This window comes from Apteryx rowi, unplaced genomic scaffold, assembly GCF_003343035.1.
Source record: "Apteryx rowi isolate R43461 unplaced genomic scaffold, aptRow1 scaffold_37, whole genome shotgun sequence".
NCBI lineage: Eukaryota > Metazoa > Chordata > Aves > Apterygiformes > Apterygidae > Apteryx > Apteryx rowi.
In genome coordinates, this window is record NW_020450196.1 from 1402144 (window position 1) to 1430002 (window position 27859).

The 27859-nt window shown below is 37.5% G+C and overlaps 1 protein-coding gene across 1 annotated transcript in view; it reads right to left on the bottom strand.

Annotated features, from left to right (window-relative positions):
* Positions 1-27859, bottom strand: part of BNC2 (basonuclin 2) — a 240558-nt gene that overhangs the window by 103259 nt on the left and 109440 nt on the right. Inside the window, exon 3 of the mRNA XM_026073542.1 lies at positions 15163-15265. Within this exon, the coding sequence (XP_025929327.1) occupies positions 15163-15265 (103 nt within the window). The remainder of the gene's footprint in view (positions 1-15162; positions 15266-27859) is intronic.

Here is a 27859-nt window from a genome sequence, read left to right on the forward strand (position 1 = left end):
CAGGCAAAAAATAAAAGGTACATGAYGAGGAAGGAGATGCATTTGTGCCAATATGAGGAACAATGCTATGGTAAACATCTCAAATTCTCATGGATCACTGATTACTGAAACCACTTGCACTTGCCAGGAGAATTCAACTTTTCACTACAATTCATAATTTATAAAATATTATCTTGTTTCTTTAAAAAATTGCTAATAAAATAGTCAGTGGAGAGAAGTTGTTTTTGTAGTACTCCTGACTGATTTTTCCCTCTGCAATGAACTAATGCCCACTGTTCTGGGAGGATTCAGTAGGCCATTTCTGTAGTTAGACGCATCCTCTTTCAGATAAGAGATACTAAAAGGACCTTAGTCTCGTTGGTCTTTCTGTAAGGACAAGAGTACTAACTTTATCCCTCTAGCCAAATCCTAAAGTAGATAACTGTATTCTGTTGCCTAGAATCACCTACCTAATTTCATGTGGATGGGGCATTCTTCACCATTTCCTGCCCTAAACTGTTGGTTCAATTTCTGTATTCTAATGAACGATAGTGTATTTCACAGGTGAAAACGTTTAACATTATCTGCAGTAGTATATGATTTCATAAGAGCTTTGGAGACTTCAAGATGAAACGTTATATATAAGAACGAGCTTTATCGTACCTGAAAAATGACATAAACAGATATGTTCTTATTAAGAAGATATCACTGACTGATCATCATGAACTACTCATTGTAAGTCCCTTCCTTGTGCAGCATGAGGTGTATTACTCAAGCCTTACAGTTTCACAGAGCTCAAAACTTCACCCAGAAAAGTCTTAACATGTTTGTAACTTTTTGGTTATAACCTGCACAATCTTTTCAGAAAAATGACTGTGTTGCTTTCAGCTAGGTGCTTAGACTACAAAAGCTTTCTCTTAACAGCTCAAATCAATTCTTCGCACTGCCCCTACAGTCTGGTACTCTACCTCAATTTGAGCTGAAAGCTGTTCACTGAGAGGGGAAGAAGAAGTCTCATGAATCTTAAAATCATATCCTTTACACAGTAGAGTAATCAAAACTTTTGTGGAATGGCCCCCAAAAAGGCCCTTGAGTTTTACTATAGCAACATACAGCAGAGTAATATTTCCGTAGTGAATTCTAAATTTCAATTCTTAAGTGTTTGTTTCAGGAATTTTAATAAAAAAGGGAAAAAAGGAAGAAAATGAAGAAGAAGAGGAAGAGGGAGAAGAAGAGGAGTTACAGAAATTTGTCTTCAACACCTGAAAATGCCTAGCTGGACAATTAATATAAGAATTAGGAACCTTTTATCCCTGTTTTTCTCACATAACACTGAGGTATCAAGCATGCACCATAATCCCTATATGGTCTGTATTAATCACAGATTTCMTAAAGTATCGATATATTTGAGATTTTGCTAGAACTATCTTTAGCCTTTTGCAATTTCAAGGTGGAAGCCTTTCTTTCTGCACTGAAGTAATCAACTCCTATTGTTATTTTGTTGCTGCAGATGGCAATTTTGTGAAGACACAGAAAACCCAATGACATGTTCCTTTGAGCTACATTCTTTTGCACCAACACGTTTACACGTTTTGTGCCTGTGCACACAATATACAGGTTTTCTATCTGTTCTTGTGGTAAAAGAAGTAGACTCCAGTTGTTTACATCTTGGTCTTGGTACACTGCTATCAACACTTAAATTTTGCAAAGGATACTCACCCAAGTAACCCAAAAGATCTAAAAGGAATGAATGTTCCTGTCTGAAGGGTTTGAATGCATTGTAGGGGGGGGTTGGTGGTGGTGATGGTGGTGGTGTTTACATGTGCAATCATGGCAGCTGAAATGAGAGTGGTAACTTTCATGGGTGCTGAGAAAGTCTTGGTCGCAAAAAGTCAAGCTCACCCAGTTGCCTATGTAACTTGCCTGTAACTTTTTTTTCAGGAAGAGAGAGGGATATATAGGGACTGATGATGCCAAGAACTGCACAGCACTTGACATTTATGAGTATCAGGCCAATTATTTTAAGCACCTAAACAGAGAGTTAGCTATCTATCTTTAAAAAAATCTTGGTCAAACATGCTCTCTTATCAACTGCGTGAACACGTAAGGGTGAAGAAAAAGACTTCATAAAAAGTACTGCAAGCCATCTATCTGCAAATGCAGGCTAGTATGAAAGTTCTTGCTAGTACTTGGCTTATCTACACTTTACCAACATGGATAGTAAGCAAAACCCCCAGATTTTACTGAGACTTTGCACAGTATGATCTGAATCGTAAAGGGGCCATATGAAAATTGATACAATATCTATCTTCACATTATACCTGTAGCACTATGCAAAATTCCAGCCACAGGCTTTGGATCTATTTATAATATATCAAACAAACAAATTTAATGTTCCACTTTCGATGTTTTTAAAGTGCAATAAAACCGGGGGGGGTGTGTGTGTCTACTTTGCTATTTACATTTTACTGGGTTTTTAGACCCTATGCAATTTAAAGGAAATTGAATACAAAGAGTATATTAAAATAAGACCCAATTACTTGTTCAATTTCTGAAAAGCCAGAAGATGAAAAGAAAATCTCTCTTTTTATCCACACTGTGGCCAGCTTATAGGCCCAGCTATGGAAATTTACTCATTGACCTAGGATCTCTTCCTTCCCAATGTGCAATGGACAATATCAGACAAAATAAAAGCCTTGTTTCTGAGTGGATTTTTGTTAAGTAACAGCAATATAAGTACGCGCTAATTAATTTTGTATTTTAAAGCATTGATATGGTTTATTTGAATAGGTAAAAAAAAAGCATAGGATTTTTGCCTCTATTACATATAAAAGCATCTTAGGTATCCTACTTTTAGTGTCGCTAGAGTTGTAATTAAACATCCTATTTGCTAATTTCCTGATCTTCTATAATATTTAGGTATTCTAGAGACAGAAAAAAAGGTCTAGTGGAAATCATTATTCTTAGCTGATCTGCCTGGCTGCATATCTTAGAACACCACAGAAGAGAGGCAGTAGGTTACAATGTCAGATTACTGATTATAAGGGATGTCCTTCCATTTCAGTTCTAAATTTGGGCATTCCTACTTTCTGATTTTCTTGCAGCTCTCTAACCAGTTCTGTTATCTACCAGAGAGGGACACAGTCTGAGCGCATACACACATGCACACGACAAGGCATAATCTTAAAAATATCATCGTCTTTCCAGATTATCAGATTTGATAGGGGTCAATAGGAAAACAAAAAAGAATTTTTCTGTAGTTTGTAACCAGAAATGAAACATACAATAATTCAGGAACTTTCCAGATATCTTTTATCTAAAGAAATTGGACACTCTCTGAAGCAAGAGAACAGATGAAGAGACAGATTAAATATACAAAACGAACATWAAAAATTCTATAATACTGTTGCAACTACAGCATGCAGAGCATGGTAAAACAGATCCAGCATTATTAATGGCAATGATGTGGGGCACTGTAGTTTGCTGTTCATTACCGGTGAACAAGAATAGCTTCATATTGTTCAGCGTTCAAGCTTTTCTTCTTCTACTTCTTCAGCAACCACAGAAAAAGAAGTAACAAACCCTTTCAAGAACAGAAGGTAGCCTACAAATGACTAATTTGCTGGAGGGATAGGCAAACTACTGCAGTCATAAGAGGTGGTCTGCGCTAGCCTCCCTCGGGATGCATTTTTAATACCACCTGCCACATGGTGTAATGTGGTGCACTTTGTAGGTGAAAAAATTTGCTCTTGAAAAATGTCATGCTTAGAAGGTGACCATGGACAAGAAAGCTTGCCACTGTCTACTGAATGGCTCAAATATTTTCATGATCTAGGAAATTATCCCACTCATCTCCTTGCTCAAGCACAGAGAGGGAAAGACTTCAACATTCATATGCGTGGGTGAACATCCTGAATCAGTCTGGGCATAAATACCACCTATAATATGGCATCCTTTGGCTATCTCCATTTCAATCCTSTCTTCCTCCTTGTCACAATTTAATACAGATTGAAGAGAAACATTCACTAAGCCGCTGTAGATTTTAAAAGGTCATGGAAGGAGAGGAAGTAAAGTATATTCTGATTCATAGACAAAAGCAACTTTTCCTTCTGACTTTTACAGTATTTAAAAGCCAATAATGGAAACCATTTGCCAAATGCATTTAGTCCCTGACAGAGGGACACATATGTGATCTCCTAATTTACAGCCTGAATGTACAGATGTTCACACTTAGTAAAAGGTTTCTTAATAGCATTTTAAAATTAAATGCATGTTGATAATAGGTGTTTCAAACCCAAACAACACAGCAACTAAACTGATAAATGTCTTCATGCCTCACCATGCCTCATGCTCTAACAACATTTTTATAACAGATCAAAAAAAAAAACAAAAAAAAGCACTTCAGTTGCATGTACACAAAATAAATGTTATTAAAAAAAATCTGAATGAAATCTTTCATTAATTTTTCCCTCTATGATCTGATTCCAAGTTGAAACATTTAGATTGCTACTAGGTTTATGTAGCCGAAAGCAGAACCACAGTTTGTTCACAGACGTTGCTTGCTGTCTGCAATTTTTTTTATCCCTTTGCAAAACTTTGAACCCCATCCAGCTTTGACACACTGCCTCTTGAGTTAATAACTATCAAGTTTCTCCTTGTCTCCTGTCTACTTTTCTTTGAGGCAATTGCGCACTCAGCACCCCGAGATAATAACACACATCTATAAGATAAAAGCAATGGCATTAATGTAATTGTCTGCCTTTCTCTCTTTAGCCTAATCTTTTTTTTCCTTCAGTTTTGACTGCCTCTGTGACACCTGTTTTTGTCTCCTCTGATCCTACGACAGGTTTTCCGCTGACAAGGTTTTTGCCTGACAGAGATTCTGCCAGACAAGAACATAATAAAATATGAAGAACTGCTTGTCAGAGTTTCTGCCAATGCTCACATGAAATAGGGGGAAAAAAATCCTGACTTTTTTTTTAAAGGGGCCCTGTGCTGGTCGCTTTTGGCCTGTCAGGAAAACAGCCTCTCTGGCCAATTCCTGCAAGCCAAACAGGTGTTTGTTTGTTTGTTTTTTTTAATACACAAAAACTTTTCTTTGATAGTGGAAAACGTGAATATAGAGGGGAAAAAAACCCCTTTCCCTAATTTATTGCCTGTGAAAAGAAGGTTAGAACTAACTTTGACTGTGTGGTGGTACTTGACAAACACTTTTTAAACACATAATTGATGTTAAAAGATAAAAATTGTTTTTCTTCCCCTCTTTCTTGTTGACTTTTAATGTTGATTTTAAACAAGCAGTGTGGGACCTTTATTCCCAGATCTCAGTGGCTATTAGACACTTCCTGCATGGGCACACTGTATAAATGAAAAGGAGAACCCCTGACTTTAGGGACCAGGACAAGGAAGAGAGAGCGCCCCTGGTCCGCTGCAGGATTTCGACCCTACAGCCTTCTGTGACAGTGTGTGGATTTGTGGCTACGTGAAGGAGGACTTAAGCCATGGTGATTATCTTGATGGAGAAGCACATGCAGTTGAATGAAGTGAGATCCCAGGGTACAGCTGCCTTTGTGTGTGTTGACATCACTTGTCAGCAACTACTGATCAGCCCATGGTCTCAGGGCTGGGTGCACCAATAGGTCTTAACTGCCCTGACCAGCATCCCTGGAGATATCCACCTTGCATCCTCAAGCCATGGGTCCAGGACCCCTGTTTAAGCTCAGATCTGGGCCTGCAGTCCCTGCCTGAGCTATGCTGTGGGTGTGCCTGTCTCCAGTCGTGTCTCCTGGATGTCCCTTAGACCCACATTATGGCCTTGTCTCCACTCCTGCCTCTGGCCGTATCTCCTTTTGCTCCTAACTGGAGCCCCTGGATGGACCCTGGACCTTGTCCACTGCTTGCTGTGTCTGGGGCAGCTGATGGACCGTGTTACAAGCCCCCATCTCTGCCCACCTTGTTAAGTCCCTGGGAGACTTGGCCCTGTCAGTGAGGGGACGGCCTGCGCTGGGGCCACCCTYGGCTCCTGGCTCAGTTCCCCTCATGGAGCAGCCCCGATCTTGCTGCTCCTTGACACATGGATTGACACTGTCACTGTTGAAACCTACAATTTATAACGGAAGACACTAAATTAGTATAACGCACCCTATTACCTTGGCTAGTCATTTGCCTTCAAGCTTTCCTATCTCCTAGTTTTCAAAGTCTAATGCCTCCTTCCTATCAGCCATTGAACCATTCTTAAAGCTGTTTTCTCCCCTTATTAATGGTGAAATTGGAGCCCATATGTATTGTAATGTGGTTAAGACCATCTGGTTGACATACTACAAAGAGTGAGACAGAAGCACATTCAGGAGTCCTGGATTGGTGGTCTGGATTTGGAGGACCTCCATCTTAATCCTAATGCACTCAAATTCAGTTAAGTGTGACTCACAGACTCATAGAAAAGTAGAGGTTGGCAGGGCCACTGCAGATCATCTTGTCAAGCTTCCTATTGAGAGCAGAGCCTTAAATTAGGTAATCCAGGGCCCTGTCAAGATGAGTCTTGAATATTTTCAGTGAGGGAGATTCTACCACTTCTCTAGGCAACCTATACCATCTTTTATGCAGCCTTGAAAATTGTAATGAAAATGTAACGGGCATTGCCCACCTATTAAGAAACACTGTTCTGTTTGGATGCAGTAGAAAAATACTGTTTTGTGGAGGCATTTCACCAGGGCAAGCTGACACCATTGTGGTATATCAGTCTCAGTGTAGCTCTGGTTCAAGCCTATGAAATGCTTTTTCACGTGTGCTAAACCACCTCAGATTTCCCTGGAAAACTTGCTGCCCTAACGGTGCTGACAGCTGAAGATGTTCAAACCCTTGGAAGACTGGGTCAAACAGCTAGTTCTACCCTTCACAACATCAATCTTTCCCACCCCCCAGCAACTAAACAAGACACTTATGAGAGATTGTCATAAAGTTCATATACTGTGACCATTCACACAGCTCCTGTTAAATATACTTCAGCAAATTTGACTGTAATCAATTACAATATAATTAGAGAAGTCTTTGAGACTCATGTTATATGCTTCTTGTATTATCTTTTCTATTTCTAAAATCCAGATGGAAATGGGATAATAAAGTAGCACTGTTGTCTGCTAAATTAATCTGGGGAAAGCTTGCTCATAATGCTACAACTCAAGTCAAAGTTCTTCCTAGTGTGTAAAAAAAAGTTATGGCTTTCCCATCCAGTGAGTTTCACATTTGCAAAACAGAAAGGAGAGGTAAAGTTATCCATGGTATTATCGTTACTCTGTAACATCTGAAAGCAATATGAAATTTTTATCCTTGCAATCAAATCCCATTTTAACCTTCTGAAGCTCTACTGAATGGAGTGGTAGGGTTTGTTTCATTTATAACTCTTTCAATTTGTGTTCTGCTTAACCTAGTGAACTCTACTTAATTAAGATGTTCCTATAAACAATTAAGCTTCTTGTAGGATCGTTAAGAAGATATAAAAATTTATGATGTAATAAAATGTAATAAAATGATAAAGTGGTTAGCACATAACAGCAATTCATATGCAGCAGCATAGGTGTTAAAAGAGACAAGTAAGCAGGTACCATCACCTAGACATCCTGGGGACCTATGAGTGCATGTTAGAGAAGTCCACAGTTGATGCCCCAGAAATCTGCTGGTGATTTGTGCTTGTAGGTCCCACAGAATTTATTCTACTGATTTAAGAATCTAGCAGCGAGCTCCAGACACTCTGCTGCTTCTATGCTCAAGCTATGCCATGTAGTGAACTTCCTATCAGCATATTTAAAGGGACACGGTAAAGGAATTCACTGCCTTCCTTTCCAAAATGGAGCCTCACTATATCTGAAAAGGGTAATTCCAATTCAAGTATAATTCCTCTCAGTGCTAAAAAAAATCATTGTTTTTTTTGCTTCTGCTCCATTTTGTACTTAGTAAGCCTGTTCTTTTCCTTAATGGATTCTCTCCTTAAAAAGAGAGGACTGGTTGTCCCAGAATTTTACCCCATGTTACTGGGTATGCTAAATGGGATGAAGCCTTCTTTGTGAAATTTAATTTAAATAATGATGGACACTACATAACAATACCTTGCACTTCTGTAATACCCTCAGTCTAAACCTCTCTGGACATTTTATAGCTAGTCAAGGTAGATCATATCTATAAAAGTGGCTATTATATGACTGGGAAATTGAGGTACTGGGAAGCAACTTGAACAAGATCGCAAAAAGTAAGTCAACAACAGAGATGGGTAATAAAGCTTTGGACCACGTTATGGTCTCAGTTCATATTACCAGGAATAGAGCCGGCAAAGGCAGAGAATTTACACCTGTAATCATTAAATCTCTGTTATGTTCTCAAAATGCTGTTCCAGTGCTGGAAGCAAGTTATTCTTGCCCCAAACTTTGTGTCTACCTGATCAATGTAACACATACACGTAATCTCTAGATATAATACAATAAAACTTGCCCACAAAACAGAAGACTAAAGCAGAAATAGTGGCAATTCTTTGTTAATCGTTACAGACTACTGCTTATTTTTATAGCCATCTTCTTGTAAAGTACATCAGCAGCAAGGTAGTGAGCACAGGTATAGAGAGCAAGAGGGCATGATGCCCTCCAGTCATGCAGACAGGGTTTGGGATTCTCAGCAGGAGAAGAATTCTGCTTTTGTACAAAAAAGCCTTTCCTCAAGTAAAAATAAATGACAGTGTATTCTTCCAAGACAGGGCTGAGAAGAGTCACCTGTAAATCTRTTACCAATACAAAGCAATCTGACTGCCAGGATGTCTGATTTCAAATGAGAACTGCAAATGAGCTGAAGGTATTACTCCCAGTTATGCGAGACTACAAAGAGTGACTAGTGCATTAAAGTTTTTTGTACAATAAAGTGTTCATAATGAGAAAAGACTTCACTTTGGGATGTAAACATAGCGCAAACCAGCAGGAAAGGACATTGCATTTCACCATGGGTAGTGATCTGTTCTGGACTTAGCTAGCACTGGAGCGGTTTTTAGATGACTTTGCTTACTGTCTGGTCAGGGATAATCTCACCTGGCCATGCCCAAGGGACATAAGCATTTTCAAAACCAGGACCATGAGCCAACAGTGTCATGGGAGGAAGGTCTAACCTCTTTCTGGTTGAGCTAAGCATGAAGATGTCTTGGGGGTGGCAGGGAAGAAGAAAGAAAAGATTTCAAACCAAATGGACCCCCAGGGAAATCCAAGGAAAGCAGGAGGTGTGAGTGCCAATCCACGAATGTTAGAGCCTGCAGGTCTCCTCCAGGAAGTGACCTGAGGATGCCAACTTGCATGAGAGCTAAACCATTGACCACAGGGTTATATAGGTATCAGCTGAATACAAGGATGGAGAGGAAAGTCCTTTTAATTTGGTCTTGGGATAATCAAGCATTGTTTTATTTTCTGTCACTTGCATCTTATAAACCTTTGTAGCAATATTATTTATCTTGGATGTCATAACACTTGCATATTTTCATCTGCTTTTAACTCGACTTGTATTAAGGATGATCTCAGAGTAAACAAAGGCAAGCACTGTCACATCATTCCTACTGGTGCACCAGCCTTTAAAACCAGATACTGGGGCCAGAATACCCACAAGATAATAGCGTGCACCTTATCTGTGCTGCACTGGCCAGTTTGGGAGCTACCGGTGAAGAGAAGGAAAAAGGGGAGGCATAGGCAGAAAGGGGGCCTTGATGAAAAAAGTGTTTACCAGTAATAAATGTTAATCAGGTAAGGTTCCTGGAAGCAACTGAGTAATGAAAAATATGCCTCAACCTTCAGGGTCATAAGGAAGTTATAACAGATGGATTAAAACGATTTTGTCAATAAAGTACAGGAAAAGCCAGACTAGATCTAAAATAATTTTACGTTAAAAGTCATGAAAAGCTAGCTTTTGTTATCAATAAATTGGAGAGATTTCTTTGCTGAAAATCTCTGTATAACTAAAAAAGATGAGATTTATGACGTTCTCAAGTCATTTAAAAGTATTTTAAAGAATTGACTCTAAACAGTATAGAAGGAAACAAGTACGTTTGGCATGCTAAGGTTGTGATTTGCTTTTAAGTCCTATGGAACAATATAATATATATAATATAACCCATTTATTCTACCACAAAATTGTAATAATAGGATTACATTTCCCCTTTCCCTGTTAGTATTTTTTCTCTATTATCTTCATTTTTAAGGAAAGAACAACATGGCAGTTCTGCCAGTTTTTAAAGAGACTCTAAGATCTATAACAACAGAGGGTTTTTTTTTTTGAATCGGAGTTGACCTTTGACTTTGCAAACCTGGATCTTGTTCACTTAATAGCTTTGGACTGAGACAAATTTAGTTGCTGTTCACTTTTAATTCAACATAGCACTCCTCTTGCTTTTTCCTCTCACTCCCGTGCAGCTCACATTTAAAGCCTAAACCTTCCTCCTAGACCAAGTCCTCAGAGCAACTTACGGGTAAAGAAAGATGCAATTTCTAAATTTTCCACAGCATTTCTTATTTTTGCTTTATTTATTGTCCTTCCTTTCTTTTGCTCTCTCTTCACCACTCTCTCAACTCTACAAATCACCATACAGAAACGGCCGCTCAGCCACTTGGAATGAACAAGGAGTCGCTGTCATGTCATGCATGTGAGTTTGTGATGGYGCGTTCTCCACTGGGCAGTACGGCCACTGTTTTGATTGTTGGTCTCATTTACAGCAAGCCAGTGCATGCATTATACAAACACTGACCACAGAAAACTTCCTTCACAAGATGAAAGTGTAACCCACACGGTGAGTCTCTGAGCATGAATACTCACGGGATGGCAACTTCCGAACCAAAAAGGAGTAATGGATTTGCACTATGGGCTGCAATCTGCTAGTCAGTGCCTATCATATTAAAACCTCGGAGTTACTAAAATTACTATTACGTAGTTATGGAGTTACTATTAAAAATCTCAGAGTTACTAGAGGAAAGGCCTGGCCAAGTCCCCAGTTAGTGATGAGGCCATACATAGTTCATATGTGGAGGTACACCTCAGAGAGGCACTAAAGCATAGCAGAATGAAGAGGCTGGCCCAGAGCTGCCCTGATTGGCATGATGCAGAAGAAAAGACTTAACAAAGATTACTGGAGAATTCAAGACCAACTTGCTCTAAGAAAAAAAAGTGCACAAGGAAGACAGCAAAAATGTTCACAGGCTACCTCATTTCTCTTAGCAGACTGAATAGTGTGAAATTCAGCTGGTCCAAGAACGCACAATATACCAAAAATATCTTTTAAAAAGGTTCTGTTCTCTGATGTCTAATTGAGTTTTACCAGGGATCACTTTGAGGATAAGATAAGGAACTAATATTTTTAATATTCTGACTCTCTTTGAAACAATGCAACAATGATTTTAGAAAAATTTAATAAAACTATTATATTTATTATACTGTGGTTTTTTAATCATTGTGAAGTCTGAGATAACTGGAACTCAACTTACTAAAAGAGAATGACAATCAAACAGTTTTAGTGCACTTTGATGTATTTCACCTTAACACACTTTTTTAGAACAAAATGGTTATAAAAGAGGGTACAMTGTGTCTCCTGTTGATAGTGCATTGGGTCTATTGATCTGTTGAACCAGGTACAATAAAAGTATTTCTGCTAGTAGGACAGTAATCCTTATTCTTGCATCAGTGACAAGCATACAAGGCAAAACACAAAGTCAATGAAATCAACATGGCTTTACTGCAGGCTTGCATAATTTCTCATAGGCTAAGATACGTCTGCTAGGGGAAGTGGATGGCAATTTTTTTTCAGTATTTCCTATAAACTTTGAGYAGGTGAATTTCTGTGCCACAGCTAGTAAAATGTCATGACTATCTCCTTAAAGTCCTTTACTTGTAATATAACAAAAGTATCAGGTAAAGAAACCAAGAATGTCTTGCTTTTTTTTACAGTCATCTTGTTCTTACATTCTTTAAAAATCACAGAATAGCAGTTGCCTGTATTAAAATCARTTTTCCCACAGAATTCCACTATTAAGATTTTACTGAATTTATTTTTCACCATATGGGCTATACAAGGTATCTTAACCATTTTAAAAAAAGAAAAAGAAAAATGTGTAACCGCTGTGTGTGTGCCTGCTTGAGGCCTAGGAAATGGCTTATCCAATTTAAACAATTTATTGATTGTTTTAGTAAATAAATCTCCATCCAAACTGACATTACGAAAGCTAGATTTCAGCTGAAAAAAAAATTAAAATTTCAGTTCTCCAAATGCCTTAAAAAATCCAGATATTCACACTAGAAATACCCAATTCCTCTTTAAGTACAGCAGTACTAGAGAAAGACACTATGTTCTGTGCAGCTTTTGGCTTCAGCCTTAAAAACCCTGATGGTAGGATTACCACTACAGCATAAGGGTACAGGGTCAAAACTCAATAAACTGAACTTTTGCCAAGAGAAACATTTATCTTGCCACAAAAGAACTCCTTTGATGAATCTGTTCATATATTGACATCCTACTTTTGGCACCTCCAAATAGAAAAAAAATGAACTTGTAGGAAACCTTTCCTTTCAAGACATGTGCAGCTCATTTTAGGTGAAGGAAGGAAAACATGAGAAAGACAATGGAAACAGGAAAAAAGAAAACAGGCAATAGTTGCTAAGTTTAATAATATCATGGTGGCTGTCCTTCTCACTCAAGAATTCCAACATTTTAAACGGGCAGTTATTAACATGCACTAACTCTGCGCAGATCAGTCAAGCAAAGCATGAGAAGACTGCAGTTCTAAGCTATTTTTGAACTATTCACTTAATTATGATTCTAGGTTATCAAAACCTGAATAAGCATGGTGCTTTCTGTTGGAAACCCCTATTCTTTGATAATTACATTCAATAAAACACTACATCATGTGTCAAGGATCTGAGTTGAAATTCATTAATAAAAATCAGAAGAAAATCCTTCAATTAAAGCAGCAGGAAATACTATTTGCATTCAAGGAACAACTTCTAGAAGTACAGTGTTAATGGTTTAAAGGAAATCACTTCTGAATAGCAACTCGATCCTGTGATTTTGAAATCCAGGTGCTACAGTGCAAGGAATTAATCAGTCTCCTGGATGTTGCCCTCAGAATTCTGGAAAACAGTTAAGGGCAACAACTGAAACAGATGCATCACAGTCTTTAGGAACTAATTTATAAGCCTGTGCTTTGAGTGTGTATATGAAACATACATCTGACTAGCCTTGCTCTGCCATAAAATGTAAAGACTCTAGATGAATTCTATGAAACTACACCAAGAATTAAAAAGAAGAACTAAAAAACAAAAGAACTAAAAGTAAGCCAAAGAACTAAAAAAATACTCCAGACCTAAAAACAAACCCAGAGCATTCTCTTCTAGGTGCAGTAGTAAAACAAACACTTTGTATTAATATATAGCTATACTTAGTTTTTCTATTGTGAATATTAAGTGCTCAGGTATGGGTGCAGATGGTGCACCCCTGCTTATCACATTCTCCTTCCAGCTTTTTGGATTTGATGTAAGACAGGGCCATTTCTCTTAAGCACACTGTGGTGATCTCTGATTACTTTCATATATTCCGATTTTGAATYCAACCACCTCACAGAGAAGAATTTACCAAAAAAATCTGACCACACATTACTTCTAAGGAGTAATGGTTAAAAACAAAAAGTGGGATACTCATATGCCAGGATCCAAATGTTAGACTGCTGATTTCTGTTACTCAACAGGAAGAGTCACCCTGGAAAATAGCTAGACAAGCTTGCCCTATCTGCGGATCAGCAAAGCCTCAGAGGCTGATTCCACATAACGCCTGAAGCATGCCAAACTCCAAAAACTCTGTGAGGTTTAGCGAACCCTCCAAGAAAAGGGAGTGTGGCTATACTGTGTCTGAAGATATCTTGCCGAGAATTAAGTGGAACAAAAATAAGCCATGTCCCTAGAGATTCTAGAATATAATAAACTTGTAACCAACTACCAGCTTGCTGTTGCTGTGGTATTGTTAGGCAGGCTGTATACATTACTATGAAGTGACACAGGACTGCCTCGTACCTGCATTACTGCCTTCCTTTCCAGGTATGTGAATGTTTTAAAAGCTCCTGTGGCACTCCTTGCTGTTCAGTTTGGTTGAGCATTCACACTTGTCAGCATGCTCAGGCACAAATATACAGAGGCATGCACTAAGTAAACAGAAATCACGTGCATGTTAGACGGGAAGAATTGAACTTCCACCCCAGATCTCATCAAAGTAAAATAAAACTTATAAAATATAATCCACTGAATGTTTGGCAGAAGTGGGGAATGAAGAGTATGCTTGCTTAGGTGCCAATAGCCTGGACTGTGAGAAGAAACCTCAGACATGAATTTCTTCACCAAACACAGCAATCTTTCTCTCTTTTTCCTCTCTTTTCATTAAATCATTTTAGAATGTAGGTGTCCTTTTTATTTGCCTTCTAATTGTGTCTATGGAGACTGTACTGAACATGATCTCTCTCTCTCAGAGCTTAGTGATTGTTTAGAAAAAAAGAAACCAAACACACAAAATAGTAAAAGATAAGTAAAAAGAGAGCTCTGAGCAATTAGTGTATGCTTATGTCCTTAGATATGAGCTAGAGAGTCTAATCCCTCCATCCTTTCTTCATCTACTTACACATGGGGAAGAGAGGTTCACCTCACAAATCATACATGCACACTCCTGGTGAGCCAAGTAAGATACACTGGCTTCATTCTGACATCCCGGCTCTCAAAGGCTGATGTAGGGACGTTTGAATTTCCACTAGGCTCAGTGACTTACTGGCTGATGCTTATTTGCAACATGAACTCTGCTGTGCAACCATACTATAAACTTTTTGCTCTTCTGCTGAGACCTGTTAGCACAGCATTATTTCCTGCAGGCCAGAATACACTCTTTGAGCTGTGCACAAGCTGTACAACTCCACCAGCACTTCTAGTCATCGCCAAAGTAATAGACCTTTGCTTTTCCATCCTAGAAATTGCTGTACAAAGACATGCACATACACACGCGCGCACACACACACACAGACTGCACACACATGCACTTAAAGGCAGATACCACTACTGCCGTTGCTCCAGCTCTTAGTAGTTAAAGATATTGAGAAAGATGGACAGAATAGCAAGGATAAGACCAGAACAGATGTTTCTTACCATGTGCCACCCAGCCATGTTTACACTGATCACAGGTTCTCAGGTTAATCTTTCCTGGCTGAAAACATTCACACGTGCAATTTACCAGTGTACAGCGGATGGCCTGGAAAAAGAAACAGAAAACACATATTAATGTTTTTCTCCCCTCCTTGTGCAAATTTGTTGTGAGGGCTAGAAAGGAACTAACTGTACAGCAAAAAAACCTTCTAACATTCACAGCCTTGTTCATTCTTTTAAGCGAAGATTCATTTTCTTTCAAAAACATACATCAGTATGCCTGGGAAATGACAACAAAAATGCTTGTTCAATAATAACATAATCAGTTGTTCCATGAAGATGAACGCATTCCTAAGTTCTTTGAAAGAAATGCTCTATTTCCTTTACGAGAAGAAAGAAGGTAGGATGAGGATTATGTGGGTGTTCTGCAAATTTCCTTGTTTAGAATCAAATGCCTGAAGGACAATTTTACTGGAGATGTCTTCCCACAGCACCGTATCAGCTTGCTAAAAAACAGGAGCGAGACAAGGAAGCAAAAATACACAGAAAGGAAGAGTACACGTCTCTCTTCCCTCCCCCCACGATATCCAAAGGTTATTCTTAAGTTTCCCTGTTGAGATTCACACAAGATGCAACTCCGTTAAATCAGAAAGGAGTCATGGGTTTGACATGTTCCCAAAACAGGATAAAATGACAAAGGTACAAGAACAGGACTGCCTCATGAAACATACTGTAACTTACTCTTGCATCTATCACTTCCCCCAATATCTAGCCATAACCCTTCACCTTTTAGCACATTACATTTGTCAAACTTGTATATTTCCCTCTTTTACAAAAGAAGAAAGAAATTATTTCAAAGCAGTGATGCTAAAACTATATTCCCACACAAAGATTAAAAATCTGTCTCAATGATACATTTCATTAACCCCTCTCCTCTCTTTAAAATGATTTTGAAACTACACAGGTTTACTTTGAGAAGGGACAGCCATGCCCACAGAAAAGCAAATGTTAATTGAACAAGACTTTTTTTCAAGTGCAACAGATGTATGCTCTTCAATAGTGTAGAAGATGACCTGTGCACTTCAAACTGCTACTTATAAATTTATGGCATGCATTTAGATGTAATTTGCATGGAGATTTCTGAGACAAGAGAGGCTTATTCTGATCATTCACAGATTAACAATCTACTGTAACTACCAGAGCTGCCAGGAAAAGATATCTCTATAGATTTAGATGCAATCAATGATTACTTGGGGGCGAAGGTGGGGGAAGGGTGCTTGGTACCTATAGCCACAGAGATACTGAAGCTTTGTGAATGTGCCTGCCTCTTTCAACAGTTATCACCTGCCCCCCCCGCCCCGCCCCACTCTATCTGTATGTGAAAGGAATTACTTTAACTACACTGACTTAAAGAAAATTACATTCAGCATTACTTTGGCTAAGCTAAATTCTGTTTGTTGTCAATTAAAGGAGTTCAGAGTTACTTTAAATGTTTTATTTTCTTGTTTATTTGCAATCTAAAGCCATTTGTAGTTCACTTATTCACTTAAAATCTGTATTTCTCTGATAAATTTCTGATACTGAAATCCTTTCTCCCTCCTATCCCATCTGCTCTTTCACTACCTCTTACTCTCAAAAACCTTGTGGAGGAAAAAGAAAAAAAAAGCCTGCTCTATTATGCCTGACACTTCAGGGTCCCAGTCCCAATGTCACCTGTCCAATTACTCATTAGCTAGGTTATAAAACACTGCTGTATGTATGTGTGATTAAAAGAATTAGTAACATGAAATATAAGGGCACCAAAGAAGTGCTGACTGTGCAAGAATAATATATGTGTTTGTGGGTTATGAGGAAAAAATTTTCCTGAAAGGTCCTGTTTCATGTTCAATAGTTTATTGACTCAGTAATATATCAGGTCTCCACCGGTCAGTAATGGTGTCTTTCTCTAATATGTTCATTAATTAATGAACTCAGTAATTAATTGTACTGCAAAAAGAAAGAAGGGCTTACAAAATGGTATTCCTATTATGCTGTAAAAGGTTTGCTTACATTCACTACCTTTTTTTTCATTTTTTTAAATCTTTGCACCAATGTTACATATATTTCTTGCATTTGATGTTATATTGTCTTGTTCATGTATCATTTACAGTATATATTATGGGAGTAATACACTCATAATGCATGTACACATACTAGATGAAACTGTGTCATTTGGTAGAGTTGCTTTATTAAGGCTGATCAGCATTTCCATTATAAACCTACCTATTTTTTTCCAAGAGGTTAGCGGGTTGCCTGTAAAAATTGGATTCAGCGTGAACCTGAAATACAATGTTTCAGCCTAAGAGTGAGTTTTATTACACACACTCAAAAATGATCCATTTAGCCATTTTAAATTATGAGCTGGGGAAAAAAGTTTAAAGGTTTAATGTTTCTTTTCCTCTTCTATGAGTTAAAGAGTCTTGAAGGTATAAAGTGTTGAAGGGCATTAACTAGTTAGTAAGTGTTCTGTTTCTTATATACAGCCCCCTCCAAAATTCACGCAAACTTTTCAAAAACATAAAAATGTCTGCTTGTTTCTCAAATAACTAAATATGAAAAGTCTTAAAAAATAGCTAAGTATTTTTATAAAATATCTATGGATTGGCATCAGAGGTTCCAAAGATAAGTAGTATGACCCAAAGATTCAGCCTGGCCTTAACTGGGTCTCTCTTTTTTGGCAAAAAGAATGTTGATGCCAGGTTGTGATTTGGCTTCGGTAGCTTCCCACCCCCTCCCCTGAGAACCAGGAGTCTACACCTGAGCGATGAGGATGATGAGGGTTCAAGCTGAAAGATGCTCATTTGGGACTGAAGAAAACCACATGCTTTTCCATGCTCCTGCGTGACCCCAGGCAAATCAGTTAGTTAACTGGATACCTACATTCCCTAAACGAAAACCAGAGGTGGTGGTAATAAAGTAGTGCTCTCAGGGTAAATGCAACATAAATTGTGAGACACAATTTATTGATGGAGGCTATGCAAAATCTCAGGACTAGAATACAGTCCTTATTTCAAAGATTAATTTTTCATTTTACTCAGTTAATCCAGAATCAATGCAGCTTGCATTGCCATTTACCTCTGATTGCTACAGAATCCAACACAAAACCAGCATAACTCATCAGGGAGAAGCTTCAATATACCAGGAATAGTTTGTATTCCTACATTAACATGAAAGAATGTGTGGTCTTTAAAGACCTCCACAACGCAACCAACATGCATACAGCAAGAATATGTATCTGAATTATTAACAATATCTGTTTACTGTTTTCCAATAGCATTTAATTTAAGTATATGAATCAGTGACAGTCAGGCTCAAGAATGACCCCAAACAGCAGCAGATGAATCTGGCATAGATTCATCTACGTATGCAAAGCTTTATCGCAGTCCCTCCATTCCCCAGTGGAGGGATTTTAAGGTAGGGAGAGGGTAAGAGTACAGTAGTTGGTGCACTTGTAGGTAGTAGAGTGGGTTGGTGCAACTGTGGTTGGACATCTGTTACTCCTTAATCTAAAAGGGATGGGGGGGTGGATAATAAAAAGATCCTGGAGTGAGTCTGCAGCAGCTGAACATTGTAGCCATTGTTCAAGTCTGTTAAAAAGTAGACATAAAAATGCAAAGGCGGAACAATGCTAAACTTTTGCTAGAAAATGCTGTTGAGAGAGTACTGCCAGGCATTACAGAAACCATTCAATGTAATTCTACCTTTCCAATGTATTTTTAAAAAGTTTACAAAACCAGACACTATGTATACTACATTATTTTTCAGGGAGAGCAACAGAAAGTTTTCCTGATAAAGTTTTTCTTCAGAAGCCTCTGCAAGAAAGATGGAAAATGCAGAAGAAAAAGAAAAGAAACCAAAGATCTTAGACAGTGGAAGAAACAGTAAAATGAACAGATAGAGGTACCCCATGTATGAGCTGATATGGAAGCATGTGTCCAGGTGAGAACTGGCAGGTTAAAGCTAAAGTATATAAGCACTAAAACAGGGTTTTCCACAAAGGCTTGAGAAGGTGCCTACCATGCCCACTCTGCCCACAACATAAACCGTGCCTACCATGTTCTGCCATGTCCATGAACTGCAGATAACGGGAGCTCTCAAGCTGACTTACCCATCCTTTCTGCTGAGTTCCTAACATAAGGCTTCTTGCCTTTCTATCAAAAATACAGTGGCCCTTGAGGAACTTTTATACAGGTAGAGGAAGAAATGGGCTGGATTTCAACAGAATCATTTTAAATTAATTTCATGACTGATTCCTTAATCTTAAGCAATGCTATAAAGGTTTGAAAACAAAATACATGCATGCTAAAATGAATTAATGGTTTTATAATTGACATTCCAACATTCAAGATTACCTTGCTGCTCTTTTGGACATTTCCTTCCTATGAAGTCTAATGCAGAGAGAAGGGAACTTTGCCTGGTATTAAACATGTGATATTAAACATGTGGTTTTAAACATGTATACCTAGGCATAAGTTTGTATGGTCAACATTAAGAGACGTTAGGACTGACTTCTGTGGTATTCACCCAGACCAAAGACATTCATTTAACACAGTTTGGGCCATTTAATTATATTTAACAAATACATATTATTCACATATTAATAAGAACAGGCTATAACAGTAATGGAAAATCAATCTGTCTGGCTGTTTTGCAGAGCTTCCAAGAGGCCATAACCCACAGCAAAGGGGAATGCAGTAGGGGAGAAGGAGGAGAACAGATAATGAAGAGTCCTGCTTTCTCTTCACCCTTTCTCTGGAGGTCCTACAGGTGACCACAAAAAATGGAGGCAGTTTAAAATGGCACAACTTGTTGGGGAAAGAGAGAAGTTCTGCAACTCGCTTTATTCTGAATTTCAATGATGGGACTGACAAAAATTCTTCTTTTAACTAGTGATGAGCTTCCTACAACGCTGTGAGGCTAAAAGATATCTTACTCAACCAGCAGATCTACTTAAGTCTCAAATTCTTATATACAGTGGGCAGTGTAACAGAATATAATTTCTTTATATGCTTTTTCAGAGCACATATTATATGCCCTGTACATAGCCCTTCGAATGTCTATCACTTACTGCCCCTTCTTTGCTACTTCAGAGATCCCAATAAAGACTCTTCTCTCTTCTTTTGTCAATAAAGTATTTCTTTAAAAGACTACAGCACAAATTCTGCTGTGTAAATGACAAGAATCCCAATGATATCATACTGTTCTTAACAGCTGCCAAATCAAGACTACAACAGAGTTGGTTTTAAATTAACACGAAAAGTAATAACATGTGCATACTGYCATTTAGGAAGTACACAAGCTGACCTGCATATAGAAAGCCTGGAAATACAGCGTTTCAGAGTTTCTTGTAATTTATAGCCAGCCACAGTAACTAAGTGACAAGATCACACTACAGCTGGGACACTGGGCAATAAAAACATGCAGGGATTCCATTTTGAGCTAGACCTTAGGACTGTCTTCTATGTTTGAGACCACAAACTTGTGTCCTACTTGAATTGCTGGCACATTTGACAACACTTAGAAAAATAACTACAGATGTTGTGGGCCACTAAATATATTCATAATTCATTGTTGGTAGATAATTGTATCTACAATGTTATGAAGCAAACACTAAAAGCCAGGCCTTGGCTACATTTCACTAATCATTTAAGCCTGTGGACATAAAATTGAAAATACAGTTTTTCAAGAACAAGAAGGCTCCAGTTCCCCTCCTCCCCATTTATGCTTGCCTCTCTCTGTGCCTTGAAGAATATCTAGTTTTCTAAACCTGTACTGCTCTAGACTCAAGAAAACCTCAGCATATTGGATTATAAAGTTCATTTCAAGAGAAAATATTCCTTCCCAAGGACACCCACAAAAAAAAAAAAAAAAGCTCCTATAAAAAAAGCTCCTATAAAAAAAAGCTCCTAGAAGACCAGATAGCTAGAAATCACTACACCTTTCCCGAGTTAATCTTCAAGTTGTATTTTTACTTCTGTATGAAGGTAAGAAAGAAAGAAAATTGGGTGGAAAGGCCTGCCGTGAATTCTACAGAATGAAGAGTATACATGCAGAGGTATTTCTGTCTCTGCAGAGAGATGTAATGTCTCCACCATGTAATTCTGGTGCAAAACAGTTTTTCAAGTCACTTACAATTTTTATGTGGATAATTCTGTGTTGAAAACACTGGACAGAGAGAGGCAGAACACCAGAATTCTGCCACTCCCACGGATTCACTGTCTGGCCTTGAGCAACTTAACCACTCCCTTCCAACTTGCCGAGTTTGTAAAAACAGGGTAGTGATTTTATGTACCATTTTCAGAGGCAAGATTAATCAGCTGCTCGTACAACACAGTGAAGTATGAGGATAGTAGGTAAGAAGGCAGAAGCACAAAGCATTACTATTTCTTCTGTTAGAATGAAAATTTAAATAGAATTTTTTTAAACTATACAACTTAAGAAAGTTTTGCCCCTGGTAAAGGAATAATTTTAAACAATGGGATCACTTTGTAGGCCCTGGATAAAATAGCCTTAATTGATAGATGACCATTTTTAACATGAAGAACTATAATCCCAAGAATGCATTGCTCTAAACAAAAAAAGTAAATGGGAACATACCTTGCATTTCAATGGTCTTAAACATTCATGCAATACAGTGAGGTTTCTCATCTTCCTCCCATTCAGCTACCCAAATATTTTCTGAGTTGTTCACTGCACTGTGGTGTTTTATTAGCAATTTTACATCATGCTATATTAGCATTAGCATTCTTACTTGTATTTATTTTCACTAACACAATTTGAAAGGTGCTAATATTGTTATATTTCTCTGTGGCATTTATGAAAACAGTTACTAATACAATATGAAGGGAAGGATGCTAATAAGATAGAAAGCTGTTAATAGGATAAAACAGCTTTTCTTTCCTGAAATAAGGACAATGTAGCCTTTAAGCATTTTAGAAAACCATTTTCGACTGCTCTTGAGAGGTGGTAAATGAATGGGGAATGAGAAAGAAAATAAGGAAAATAATAATATGTCACTTGGAATCTAAGTTGCCTCTAAGTTAGGAATCACTCTTCGGTTCTAGCGTGGATATTTCCAAAAGCAGGATACCTGTATGAAGGAAAGTTGCATAGACTTTTCTAAAGAAAACAAACAATGCAGAATAGCTCAGTTACTTTCCAGGAATTTTCCGTAGACCATGTTCTACCCTGACTCTATACACTCACCTCTCCGTACTGCCAATGCGATAGTCTATAAAGACTGCAGGTACAAATACCACCCTACATTTCTATAGCACGTAAAACTAGCCTAAGGCTGACAGACATTAAAGACAACTTTGCTCTGAAAAAATTAAGACAGACAAGTGCTTCTTTGCTTAAAATTTGAAGAAAAACACACAGCTGATTTTAGGATAAAACTCTCCRTGCTGAGAGAAAGTTATCAAATGCAGTTGTTTGTTCTTAAAGATGAAAAGCAGATTCATCTTATGAAACGGACACTGTCAGCCACACATTGTCAAGGCCATGGTCAGCATGACTGACTGAGCCCAGCTAGCAGTGAGGCTGGACTTGCCCACAAGAAGTCCCACGCAGCCTCCTCCTCCCGCGGCTCTTCTAGAGAGACTAATGCTCTACGCTTAAGCTTAGCGTACGCACAGGGACCATTATCTTCTCTACAAGTGCACATGGGGAAACCTCCTTGCATTGGTCTTATGCTCTTGCCCACCTTGGAGTAATCGTCACCTGCTACACTGTCTGAACTGAATAACTAAATGGTTTACTATTTCTAGACTATCCATGCATGCAAAATTATTGTTTTTACATGAAAAATAAAAAAGATACCCAAATTTATTTAGCCACTGCTAGTAAAAATATAATCAGTTTTTTTTTTCTATAAACCTTTCTGACATCTCTGCAGGAAAAAAATCCATGCAAGTAACTACATGTAGTAAAGTATACTGAGATCACAAACTGTGGTATCAGCCTTGCTGTTCACCACAAACTTCCATTCCCTCACAACTCTTTTTAGAAGAAGATATGTGAACCAATAAGCTGCTGATGTAAAACTTAAAACTTAAGCAAAGCGTCCAAAAAAAGGGCATTTTTCCTGCAATATCTTAAAAAAGACACTGAGCCTGTGGATGTAGCACACATGCGGAAGAAATGGATCAAAAGATTTTTGTCACATCATAGGGACTACCAGGTCAATAATCCATGAAAAGAGATTTTACTCAGTAGTCCGTAAATGGTTCATAAGAATTGAAAGTTATTTAAACCTATTAAATCAAATATCTATTCTTCAAATAGTCTTTTTACACAAATTAACCAGAAGATGATGAGAACTTTAGAAGTCTTAAAGGTCACAATGTAAATAATTCATGTTCTCAAGATTAGTTTCAGTTTGGTCTGTCCAGCAAAAAATACAATTGAAAACATGTAAATATGCAAAAATATTGCCTTAAACAAATAAATAAGAAACCTTAAAAAAAAAAAAAACCCACAAATGTCAACACAAAATGATGCTGGCAAAATCAACAGTTAGATTTTTTTTATTTTCCACCTTTTTTTCTGTAAGTTCTAAAAGACTAAGCAAAATTTAATTTTAACAGTGTAAAATGTATCCTGATTCCTGGAACAGCTGTTCTGTTCTATTTAGTCTGGTAGATATCCCCGTTAAGAAATATCAGATACATGTTGGTTATTGCCTATTCTGCTCTTCCAGGCAGACTTTGCTTTTCAAGCTTTTTTTTGATATCTCAGATATTTCTGCTTTCTGGATTCTAAATGATGGGCTTTCGTTTTGGACGGAAAAAGACATGGATTGTACTACATTCCAGCCCGTGAAGATAAATAACAGGTTTTCAGAAGTTACATAGAAAAGTTATTATGAAGGGTTCTATTGTTTTGAAAATAAGTGCAATGAATTAAAACTCACCAGAAAAGTTTGAATATTTCCTAAAAATATATATCTTTTCTATCTCATCAAAATCAACATTGTATCGTATACCACATTTTTAAATTATAATGCAAAACAATAACTTACTACTTAAATAACCAGAGACTCAAAACCTCAGTGTTCCTACAGGCCAACTCTCTGTTGACCACAAAACTTATATTGTAAGCAAATATGAACAAGGGACCAAGTGTCTTTTTTTATTTCCACCAAAATGCTGGATTAACAGGTGAATATTTTTCTCTTCATTAGATAACATTGTTCACCACATATCCTCAGAACTRTATTTTCTCTTTTATTTATGAATCTTTTTAAAAATTGCTTCTTCAGCATTTTCAGAAAACAAAACCGTGGGATTTTTGCAAAATGTTCTGCTAACGTATACACTATCCTTTCAACTTATGTAGAAGAGAGAGAAGAATTCCAGTAAGTGTGAAATAGATAAAACTTTTTTCCATGGCCAGAATGGAGCATGATTATATATAACCACTTATTAAAAAAAGAGAAACAGAGAGAGAGAGAGACAGAGAGAAGGAAAGAGAAGAAAAAAAAAGAAAAAAATGTTATTGGTTTTCTCAGAAGGATTTTCTTTTATACATAGCTTTATCCTATAATTTTGTCCCTGTTGGGCACACTGCCTAAATTTAAACACAAACAGTCAAGCAATGAAGAAACATTAACACATTTACTGTGAACAAAAACTCCCAGTTGTACAGTGAAATTTTAATACATTTCAACTTATCTCTTTTACTAATGGGGAGAGTACAAACCCTGCAGGAATTCGCTCTGCAAACTGGTAATTACAGTAGACTCACTTTTTTATAATGCATATGTATAGTCAGACACAAGAACCATAGGTGCCCTTTTGATGTAGGTTACAATAGAAATATTTTAAAAAATTATGAAAATCTACAGCAGTCCTAAAGGAATGCATTATTTCATGGGAAGTTGTCCTTTAGCTATACTTAGGAACACAAACATACATAATATGTAATGCAATATAATATGATATAATATAATATAACATACATATATTTATTTGCTTTTATAAAGTAAGCTTTATCAGCATGTTCTTTTTATTCATTTTTTTTTTCTTTTCCCAATGTACAGAATAAATCTGCTCCTACTGGTACATGGCTGGAGTTTCCATCCTACAATATCATGTATGAGCTCAGAAAAATATTTTTCTTCTTCCAGGCCTCTTCCTCTGCACAACCTTCAAATTTAAATAGTTTTGATCTTCAAATTTATGTCTCATTAAATCATTATAACACATATTTAAGAGCAACACTATTTCAGTCGCATAGATTTATAACATACCATGTCCAACTCAGCTCAGATAGGACATGCACTGTCTGGCAGAGCACATTTGAAGTGTACACAAAGACATTTAATTTAATCTGAGAGGGAGTCAAATCAAAGTGTAATCTACTGTCACTGTCACACATAGGGACAATATTTGTCATTAATATAATAACGACAAGGCAGAGGTATAAGTTAACTAAAAAAAAGAACAAAGTACAAGACAAGTGAGGGCCTGCAAAAAATATTTTCAATTCTTTTATGCTGTACACCAGTTTTTTTATAATGCTTTCCACCATACCACTTGATTCTGCAAATACTTTGTAACCTCATTGTTTACACAAACTCACATATATGCTCTTCTTTGTAAAGATAGAAAAAATTCTTCTCACACAATTCAATATGTAATTAAATCATTATGTCCTCTAAGTACAACACAGAAAAATAATACCAGAGCTCCAGTTTCTGAAAGGTTTTTTTATTCTAACAGGTTTGCTAATATGCACGTCATCAAAATTGCCAGAAGAGCCAGTTACATACTTAGCAATTAATTTTAAAACTGATTTGTCAATACAGTTTATATTTATCTAGCATACCAATGAGCCAAATGCTGCATATTCACCAGTTTGCAATGGCTAGCTTCATAGAAATTAAAACTGTCCATCTCTGGTAAGCAGCTCTCTGTGTTATGTTGATTAGACAGTAATGAGAAAGATTTGCCAGTTTGTTTTACTACAGAATTGCATGTTCACAGTTCAAAGGAGTCACAACCAAAATGACTAGATTTACAGGCTTCATTCCCAAACAGAAAAAGTTGATATTAGGAAGACACAGTATAAATCAGTGTCAGTGATTCCTACCAGACAATCACCACTGGGGAGTCAATGGCATAAGGAAAACTTTGTAAAAGCAGTGATGACAAGGCCTTTCTTATGAGACCTTGAAACATGCTTTCCACGGGGACATTATTAGAACCCTTGAAATTTTATGTGAGTTTAAAATTTTCATTTCCCTCATTGCTGAGCACTAGCTCTCTCATAGATGTCATCCTCTTCTCCAGAGATGGTTGCCTTTTAGCAACGAAATTATTCTTTTATATATGAGTTGTATATGACTGGAATAATTTCTTCCCAATTTTTTTTATTGAAAACAAGCTGGGTTTGACTAACCTTGAAAAGACTGCTTCCCATTTGAAATCAGGGATTTTGGTACAAGGTGAGCATGAGATTGAGGAAGGGTGGTACATCAGTGTCGCTAACAAAAGGCACTGCACTTAGCGAGTATGTGTGTTTTAAGTATTTTACTCATTCCTATGAGAAAATGAATTCTACAAAATGCTAGAAAGGAAGAGAGTGAGAAATATGTGTGCCAGCAGCTCTAAAAGCGTAAACATTCCTCACTGTAACAAAATTCATTTCCACAGAATAGAAGATAAATGCTGTATCACTTATGGCTCTGACTGATGCAATAAGTATGTGCTTAGTCAGCAAATCTCTATTGAAAGCATATGGGAGGTAACACAAGTTTATCCTCTGAAATTACCTTCATTACTTTGCATCCTAATTAAGGCAACAACCTTGTCACAGTGGTTTCTGTCTGTCTCCAAGTGGGCAGAGGAGATGTGCGGAAGGTGGGTCTGGATTTCCCCATGCGTATGCTTCCTGCAACTTCACTGAATTTCTAGACTTCGGAACCAGTGTGGGGACAAACAAGAGAAAATATATCCCAGACTAAGACTCTTCCTGGGTACAAGGCATCAGATCTAGTCACATTTCTGAATGACAGAAATAATATCTTTGCAATGAATATACAGCAACCGGGCTACTTTCCTTTTCTGCAGTTACCACTTTCCTGTAATGCCCAAGGATTCACAGAAGCTCTAACCCCACTGGAAAAGCTACTGCTCCTGTTTATATATTGGCACATAAAAAAGTAAATAATGCTTATTTTTAACAAATTTTAACCAAAAATTAAGATACTACAATCAGACTAAATGGGTGTAAAATGAATGTATGTAAGGCAATTGGGTTTAAAGGTTTTATGTAAGAAAAGATCATTCATGATGGTCCTCATTTTTTATTTATTGAAACCTTCCAAATTTTTAGTGCTCATTTTAATGCAGGACTCAATTTCGGAAAGATTCCTTTTAATGACTGCTAACAGCACTCTGCATACATGACTTTGATATATGCACATGGTGCTTTGGATCCTGGTGCTGACTAACTTTCTTTTCTTTGCTACTCCTTATGTTTACAACATCATGAGCAATATTTGGTCATGCATGGACAGAAAATAAAGAAAGCATATGAGGCCCCAGACGCCTGGAGTTTAAGGACACGTTCTTCAGGATATCTATGAGTTCTCCACAATTATGACAATGTAACGCAAAGCGTTGACAGTGGCACTAGAGCAGATTTTGTTGGCTTT